Below are 9,522 nucleotides of genomic sequence, written 5' to 3' on the forward strand. Positions count from 1 at the left end.
CATTGCCAGAAATACACACTCGAGCGACACAGGTTGAAGAGGAAGCTGAGGGTGGAGGAACTAAATCTTTAAACTTGGGGGCAGGACAGTTATTACAATACATGAAAGAAACAGGATTGAGCAATAGAATTTAAATCACTGAAATTATGAATCTCCCTTTTGTTTTTTTTTGTTTTGTTTTATTGATTTTGTTTTGTTTTGTTTTTATTTTGTTTTGTTTGGTTTGGTTTGGTTTGGTTTTGTAAGGGGATAGGGTACTCTGGTCCACACTCCACTACAGTAGGTGGCGGAAATGCACCGTTCACTGGATGCCATCCGCCATAAAATTTAAAAGAAGAAGAAGAAGCAGTACCCTTCGTGTACTTTCCACCTTTACTATTCTGCTACGCCAGTCAGCATGTGCATCCTTGAGTATTCAGCCTAATTGACTACGTGTATTCTCAGATAATTCACATTGTAATATTTCCACCTTCAGCAGCAGCATGAGCACGTTATGGATGGGGAACGTGAGTACTCCACACTTTACATCTACTTTACTGCGATGAGTCGTGTGGTGTGAGCACCGTGTTAGCTAGCGCTACCTTAACATCGGCCACACGCTGTATGAATGGAAGGGAATTCAAAACTCCCTTTTAGAAAACCAACACTTAAATATTGCCCTGTTAGTTGGGTTTCACTTTGTATGGAGTAGCGTTAGCTGAAAGACGAACCCATTGTTTAAGTTAGGTTAAACAACACGTAACGTTAGCGGTCCACTCAGTAGAGCACAACGCCTCCAGGACCCTCTCTTCTAACTTCACGTTTTCCGTGTTTATTCTCCATCTCGACCACAACAGACCAGGTCTACATTAAAACCCACTGTGCTTATATCCCTAAACCTGAACTAGACTAACATGGAGACTGTAAAGACCCCCCTTTCAGAATTGTGAAACATTTCTTCTACTTGTGAAAACGGGCAGAATGGTGATGTTCCACATGTTTCCATCCAGATGACTCTAGACTAGATGTGACGTCAGATAAAAGCCCATTGTAAGAAGATTTGTCAAAGCTGGACCACATTTGATAAAGTGACTGTTTAAAACCTCTTTTTTAAATTTGTGGAAATTCAGCTTTTCATGTAGTTATTGTCTGGATGGAGAGAAAAGGCATTGCAATTGTTTCTTTGTTATCTGCTTTGTTCAGTTTTGACACCTAGAATACATAGATTGAAATGGGCTTTAACAGTGATTAGGTGCTCCATGATGTCCAGAAGCTGGTGTGTTGATGGAGCATCAGCTGATCCCCTTAGCTTTCAGCTGAATGTATGAATGGGAACCGTTATGGAATGAGTCCTGAGCTCTCTCTTCCAATCTGTTGGTCTGTAGCTGGAGGCCTACATGGATGAGAAGTTTGTCACCAGATCCTTTTCCACCATGGGGGAGCAGGTGATTAATGTGCGGATCATACGCAACAAGATGACCGGGTGAGAGCTATATCCACAAGCAGTTGTCTCTTTTGGACTTGATCTATTCTGACGTTAAACAGTTTGTCATCACCCAGGGGGGCTCTGGGCTACTGTTTTGTCGAGATGACAGATGAGGCCACAGCAGAGAGATGTCTCCGCAAAATCAACGGCAAAGCCTTACCAGGAGCCAATCCGGTATGGGTGTTCAGACAGTAACCATGTTTTTTATGTTTTTGTCTCAGTTGTCTGGAGAAATGGCATTTTTTAATGTTTCTTTCTCACAGCCCACAAGATTCAAATTAAACCGAGCCACCTTTGGGAAACAAGAAAGTGGGTGAGTCCATGTGGAGAAGCAGGAAATCAAAGATGACCATGACATTAAAGGGTGACGTCTGTATTTTTCAACTTAGACCCTATTTCCTCATGTGTTTGAGTCTAACTGACTAATAGAGACGACAGCCACTCACAAGCTGCAATGTAATCCTATCGGGGCAACCTGGCACCGCCAGTTCACGTCCACTAAAAGTGCTTGTTTTTGCCACTGACAGGCTTTGCTTGGTAATGTAACATTATGGATTATGTGTTGCCAAAAGACAACAGCGGAAACATGACTGGCAGAGTTTGTTGTGTTGGAGTACAGAAAGCTAGCTTAGTGTTATTTAATGTCATGGCTGAATATCAAGATGATTTTGACAATGTGGATGAGGTATTTGAATTCGATGGCCGTCTGTATTTCGTTGGCTCTGAGTATATGTTAACCTAACCCTACGAGTTAGAGGAGGGTGAACCAGCTGCTGCTCAGGAGACTGGTGGTGAGACCCCATGTTCACATGTCACATGACTTCTCCTTTAGCGGGACTTAATACCAAACGGACTGGATCAAGGGAAAGCAAAGCCTTTTATTTCTCTGTCGGGTTCTTTCCACAATGTTGTCAGACACTTATAACAATCTGAGCCTGTTATTGGCCACATCAGCGCATATTTAGGGCTGCACAATCAATCAAATATTAATCCCAATCATGATTTTGTCTTCCCACAACGAAGTGAACTTGATCGACTGCAGCTTTTAAAATGCGCGCTCGCTCGTAGAAAACACTGCTGCACATCAAATCAATTGTATTTATATTGTGCTTGGAGGAGATGCTCTGTGAATAAGTCTTATTCTGATGCAAAGAGTTGTACCTCAGTAGGAATGTAGCACAAGATGGAAGTGAAGGCAGTGCAGGATTAAGTGGAGCAACAAGAGACCTCGATCACAGAACAAGTACAATCATCAAACAGTGAAGCTATAGTACATAAGTAAACTGTAAAAAAAGAAGCTAAAAATGCAATATAATCTCATTTTAAATATGAAGTGTTTATATTGCTCATACATACATTGATATTGTACACAAATGAATGAGTATTTTGCCTGGTTTCTTATGTTGCGTGCGGTCTATTGGGAGAAGTGTTGGTTGTGCAAATTGTGGTCAATTTGAATAAAAGAAATCTTGCCCATCATTTTGGCCACCATCACATATTTGTATTGCAGCTCAGGTCACAGCGTTATCCATCAGTACTGGACCATATTCAGCGATTGTTGTCCCCAGTAGTCACTTGAGGCAGGAGCTTGAAGAATACCGACGTTACCCTCTAAGATGTCTACGTAATGATGGAATCACTCATGTCTTTTCTCCTCTTGTTGTAGTCAGATGTATTCTCTGTTTGTGGGAGATCTCACTCCAGAGGTGGATGATGGGATGCTTTACGAGTTCTTTTACAACCGATACCCTTCCTGTCGAGGTGGAAAAGTGGTGTTGGACAGCATGGGCAACTCCAAGTGAGTAATATGGAGAAAATCTGTGACAAATGTGCGTGTATATTGTTGGCCTGCATCGGTGTAGGGATGTGTTCATGGTGCTCATTTAGCCTTTTAACAGTGTGTATCCACAGTGAAGCACTCGTGTTCAGTAGTTTCAGAGGGGAGATGTGCTCAAGCAGCAGAGCATCCATCAAACACACTTCAGTCAAACTCCACAAAGAAAATGAAACTTGCCAAAGCCGACTTCTTTCCCCTGTTACAACCGTTTGAGCGAAATCAACTTTTACACTTTTTCTCCATGGCAACGGCTGCACACGTGGAAGCGGCGGCCGGTAGTTCCCACGGACTTCGCTACATTTAAGACAAAAATACACTCAACATTGGAAAAGAAAGTACAAGGATAGGATTTAGTGCTGCAGATGTTGAAACTATCACCTCACACAAAATGCCACAGAAAGCGGTGGGACCACCACAAGAAGACCCAGCCTGCTCCCTGCTAATGTCCGCTCGCTGCAAAATAAGATGGATGAAATATGAATCAGTCTGACCCTGCAACAGGAAATCAGAGACTGTGCATCTTTACAGAGATCTGGCTTCATTATAACATCCCAGATCAAGCTATTGCATTTGAAGGGAGGACTGTAAACGTGCCGACAGAATGCAAGACTCCGGTAAGAAGAGGGGAGGCGGACTGTGTGTTCACATCGAAGATGCTTGGTGCTCAAACATAGTCAAAGTCGATGGACAATGTTTCCTTGATGTTTCATTTTTAATGCTAAGATGTTGGCCATAATATCTGCCCAGAGAATTCAGCAGTGTTTGTTGCTGCTGTTTACATTCTTCCAGATGCAAATTAAAAAAAATGCACTACAGGAATATACATCAACAGTGGCATCATATATCAAATGTGTTGATGTGGTGATTACAAAGACAAAATAAAATCAATCCCCAACCAGAGAGAATGGATGAATGGAGAGGTGAGGACTCTATCCAGAAACAAAAAGCTGCCTTTCAATGGTGACAAGGAAGCATACAGCATCACCAACAAGGCTGAAAGCTGGCATCAAGGAGGCAAAGAGGAGTCAAGAGAGACTGGTGAGAGACCTCAAACCCAACAACACTAAAGATATGTGGCAGGTGATCCAGAATGTCACAGGCTACAAAAACAGGAGCATCCCCATCATGTGTGAGGCCACGCTGCCCGATTTATACTCGCTTTGATCTCCTCAACAAAGAGTCAGCTGTCAAGTCTGTGGTGTGTTTAGTCTTTAATATCTTTCAGCTCTTCTCAGGCTCTTCTTCTCACTGATATCACTGATGTTAATGGTACCAGTGATGTTGTGGAGGGTTGTAATCCCCCGCTGTAGAGCCTCCTGTCCTGGTCGTACACATCCCACACCAGTTAGTAATGTTTGCAGTCAGGAAGCTTTCTATTGCTCCTCTGGTTAACAAGACGCGACACTGGAGTTTGGGACCCACTGGTGTGGTCTTAAATCCCATGCACACAGATATTTTCAGCAAAAGTGTCCCTCAGGGTGTGTATGGAGCCTCTATGTAAAACAGTAACCTGGCCACTGTCGAAGCCCAGTTCCACCGATAACGATAACTCCTGCAGCTACGTCCACGTGTTAAAGGGAGAGTGTCAGACAGATGCTGCTGGTGAGCAACATTCAAGATTCATTTAGATCCCATGGTGCATTGAGAATCCCTGCATTAATCAACCTGCTCACCGTGGCTTTGTTTTAATGTTGGTTTAAGCATACACGTTGCAATAATCCTGTCCTCATCAAATACAAAGAGGTCAGCTGTACTGTGTCTCTGTAGGGGCTGTGGCTTTGTTCAGTTCCCAGACGAGCGGCTGCAGAAGCGGGCTCTCGAGGACTGTCAGGGTGCTGTGGGACTGGGTAGTAAACCTCTGAGACTGAGCCTGGCTGCTAACAAGTGAGTTCTTCTGCTCAGTTGATTGATTAGTGCCAGGAGCACAAACCAAATGATTGGAGTTCAGCGGTGTGTCTCTCCCTGCCTCTTGAGTTTAAGGAACAGGCAGCAGCAGCAGCCGTCAGAGCACAGATCATGGCAGTCCAGCTCAGGATACAAGCCCAACTATGACCAGTACAACCAGTACCAGCAGCAGGCCTATCCGGGGTACTACCCCTCCTGGGGCTACGATCAGACTGGAGGAGGGTACGGCTACAACTACCAGCAGTATGATTACACGCAGTACCCCCCACCACAGGTAAGTGATGACACCCGTCAGCCACACCTCATTAACAGACGTGACTCACCCTAACATGTGTTCTCTCTCTAGGAGAGTGAGGTCGTTCAGGATGATGGACTTGAAGGTTGGTATTACTGTCATCATCGACTCATGTATCAATCAGTTTTAAATGTTTAGTCTTCAGATTGTTTATTGTAAATCTTAAAGGTGTTTATTGCATCACTAAATATACCTGAAGCAGAATATTCTGGTTTTGTTCCTGCTTTGGTACAGTGTTCTGTTTGCTAATGAGAGCAATGCCGTTTAAATCATTTAAATGATACAGATACAGGATTTCTGTTGTCTGCTCTGTGAAGCTTTTTGTCATCGAGCGTCTCTATGCTGCAGATCCCAGTCCAGAGCTGGATGTGGTGGAGGCCAACAGGAAGTTCATGGAGCTCAGTGAAGAACTGTATGATGCTCTGATCGAGTGTCACTGGCAGCCAGCTGAGCTGTCCACAGAGCAGGACTATGAGACGCCCAGCCTTCCAGAGCCCATCTACTGCTGACTCTGCAGCTTTAATTACAGATGTCTGCGAGCAGCCTGGATCCTTTAAGGACATGAAGGACAGAAGTCCTGCTAAGGGTTCTACACAAAAACATGTTTCTGATGTTTTTATGGATCCACGGAACACACTGTAACGTGTTAATAGTGTCACGTCTCAAAATGTTATGACAGACACAAAACATGGAATGTAAAATGAAACGATTAAAAACTAAGATGGCATGGATAAAGTAAACCAAAAAGAAATGTTGATACCATTACACACCAAAAGTGATATCTTACAGGTTTGTGTCTCTTTACATAAGGACATGTTTAATCAGGCTTTAATATAAATTGCACCTACTATTAGTCATCTTCATCACCATATATATGATTAGAAGAACATCAGTTAAATATCACTGTTTTATGTGTAAGTAAGAGTTTGCTCTGCAGCTAATTAACTAAAAAGAACACAGATCATTCCAATCTGTTTGTGACTTATTATGTTAACATGTTTACAACATATATATACTGTTAGGACTGGTACAAAAGGCTTTTCTATATAATACATAGTACATTGATTCAGTGCGGAGTATAGTTTGTAATACAGAAGTTGTCTGTCAGATTAATGAAGCCAGAAATATACAACTTCTGAAGGATTTGAAAAACTAAAATGAATGTCTAAAGTTATCTTGGCAAGTTTCAAAATAACTGGCCTCCATGGTGCCAGCCCATCATAATCAGCACAGCCATTTAGATGAATGAGTTTTGTTTTCATCTCTACTCACGTTGCCTTTATGAAGAATTACAAGGCAGTCATTTGAACATGTGTAGAGAAAAGCTTGTTCCCCTTTGATCAAATTATCTTGAATAAAATGAGCTGAAACAGCACAAATCAAATCAATGCAGGTCTTTGAAACCAAATGTGATGTGAACATGTTAGAGGTGCCACTAGGCTGGTTTCCAGCTATCCATAATTCACTTTCACAAGTAGCAGACACTTCCATTTGAATTGAGTCCTTCTTTGTGGGACAACAGTGTTCATCTACATGGAATGTGTATAGTCTACATACAGTAAGTCACATTTCTGACGTTTCTGAGATAGCTAGTTAAACTTCTCATTTACTAGGAGGATTCTTTATCACTCCTAACATTTTGTCACCTTGGCTTTTCCTGGTGTGTGCTCGGGGGGGGGGGTGTGGGGGGGGGGGGGGGTCCTGATGCTGTTCAGTGGAGTCTCCAGCAGGTGGTGCTGCTGCAGCCATCACAGCTACTGTCAATAGGCCAGTGTGTGTATGAGGACATTCAGGTGTTCAATGTGATGGATGATTTGCACAACGAAATATAAACTGAAAGCAAATGCTGTGTGGAAGGTGGGAAACCAAGAACTAATCTAAAATAAAGCTGAGACCGCTCAAAGAGTTGGAGGTTGAATCCAAATGAACTCCACATCTTTCTTTACACAAAACAAACAATGTTATTGTAGACAAATCATACACCTCCAGCTCCAACCCACCATTGATGATTTTTATTCATGGGTTCTCAGACAGAAGACACAATGAAGCACGACGTTAAACTTCAAACAAAAACATCAGCACCTATTCAAGATTAATAGAAACATAAACCCACATCACAAACAAGGGCTCAGGTATTGATCATCAGTTTTCACAAAGATGCTGACCATAGAAACAATATAGGAGTCGAACAGACTGACAGGTCATTTCACAATCAAGGAAATGATTGTTGTTGGTTGTTATGGTGACGTCACTCGTCACAGTGGTGTGAGATAGTGCGGACGCAGCTCCGGAGATAGATGGCTTGCTAGCTATAGCTAGCTTGATAATCACATTATGCTTTAATGCTACAACCAAAGCTGTCTCTCATCTGGTGACAGAAATGTGCTTTCCTCGCTGTAACAACAGTGTGTGGATGAAGAATGAAGTTACTCAATTTTTATCATTTACTCTGGATTCTACGCTCCAAAATGTTACTACACTGAATGTTTGAATCGTTACTGCAGAATCTCACCTCAGTCAGTCTGCAACGTACGTGAATTTGGTTTAGATAATGCAGAAGTTATCTTGCTACCACGGTTGCAATGGTAACGGTCCACCATGCCAGCACATTTTAGAGATCCAACCAGTTTTACTTCTTCAGTTGCACGGCCCTCTCTAGATACAGCGTTCACTCAATGAGTAGTGCTTCAAATCCATCTTTTAAATGTAATTTTATATCCTGACCCTGAACATGACAGCTCGTTTGTCACTCACTTCCTGCAGAGGAACCTCAACTTTGGAACTCTTGAAGTTGTATTTGGAGTTGGGTGCTTTACCCTTGTCAGACTTTTGTTTGGACTTTCTTGACTTCATTCTCTCAGATTTTCTCTTCAGCTGGAATCTCATGCCCTTTTTTATTTGACTGGTTGAGACATGGCTTTTGCTATTCAATTTTGCTATCAGCTGACCTTGAGCCAGGTGTATGGAGGCAGCTTTCGTCAAAGATGCTCGATAACAATAGAAGTGAACGTGAACATAGATTATGATTTTTTACAAGCCACATATCTTCAGAACATTCTGACACTAAAATGACTCAAACACAAAAATTGGGAGAAAATGAACTTTGTTCCAGACCTTTCTCTGTCTCAGCAACATCCGGGTGTGAGATCTGGTAACTAAAGTTGGTGAACAACCAAGCTAACTAATATTCATAATGAGAAATATGGCTGTTAGCTGTGTAAATAGCTAATGTTAGCAAAAGAAAATATGAAAACATTATGCAAATGTAACCCAATCTGCTTTTATTCATCCACTTTATGTTCACAACAATTTTAAACATGGATGAGGGATGCGCCCCCCATGTCGATGACGTTGAAGGATCACTCCAGCCCTACTTTCATGTGTCTTTCACGAAGAAAATGCTTCCGTGTGTCCACTCAGAGGCCCAGATGAGAGTTTTGCAGTGATGGTTGTCCTTCTGCAAGTTTCTCCTCATCTCCTCACAGGATCTATATCTCTGGAGCTCAGCCACAGTACATTGGCCGAGCTGCCGGCTCTAGGATGAGTCCTGGTTCTCCAGACTTCTTCCATTTAAGAATTATGGAAGCCACTGGGCTCTTGGGAACCTTCAACGCAGCAGAATGTTCTTGTAGCCTAACCCAGATCTCTGCTTGAGACGATCCTCTGGGAGCTCTGCAGGCAGTACCTTCACGTCACGGCCCTGTTTCTGCTCTGCTATGCATTGTGAGACCTTCATATAGACAGCTGTGTGTCTTATCCAATCGATTGAATTCAATTCAGTCAAGTTGTAGAAGCATCTCAAAGAGGAATATGAGCTACATTTCAAGTGTGGAGGGTCTGAATACTTCTGTCAATGAGGTATAGTAGTTTTTCTTTGAAATATATTTGCAAAGAAATCTGAAATCCTGTTTTGGCTTCATCATTATAAGGTATTAAGAACAGATTGATGGGGGGGGGGGGGGGGGGGGATTTTAACATAAGGCTGCAACATAGCAGAATGTGAAAAAGTGAAGGAGGCTT

General features: G+C 42.5%; 1 protein-coding gene across 3 annotated transcripts; it reads left to right on the forward strand.

The window, feature by feature from the left end:
- The first annotated feature begins 367 nt into the window (after positions 1-367).
- On the forward strand, positions 368-7,157 carry LOC306707938 (tRNA selenocysteine 1-associated protein 1-like). 3 transcript variants are annotated; one of them, XM_079175600.1, is made up of 9 exons: positions 368-506; positions 1,365-1,462; positions 1,525-1,639; positions 1,729-1,778; positions 3,132-3,263; positions 5,070-5,186; positions 5,277-5,481; positions 5,554-5,587; positions 5,851-7,157. In XM_079175600.1, exons 1-9 carry the CDS (start codon positions 483-485, stop codon positions 6,009-6,011), a joined length of 936 nt encoding a protein of 311 aa, XP_079031726.1. In that variant the 5' UTR covers positions 368-482; the 3' UTR covers positions 6,012-7,157. The 3 variants fall into 3 exon arrangements, with proteins under 3 accessions (XP_079031726.1, XP_079031727.1, XP_079031728.1); XM_079175601.1 differs by having other exon boundaries at positions 5,283-5,481; XM_079175602.1 differs by having other exon boundaries at positions 1,540-1,639.
- Positions 7,158-9,522: the final 2,365 nt, after the last annotated feature.

This window comes from Pholis gunnellus (assembly GCF_910591455.1).
Source record: "Pholis gunnellus genome assembly, chromosome: 16".
Classification (NCBI taxonomy): Eukaryota; Metazoa; Chordata; class Actinopteri; order Perciformes; family Pholidae; genus Pholis; species Pholis gunnellus.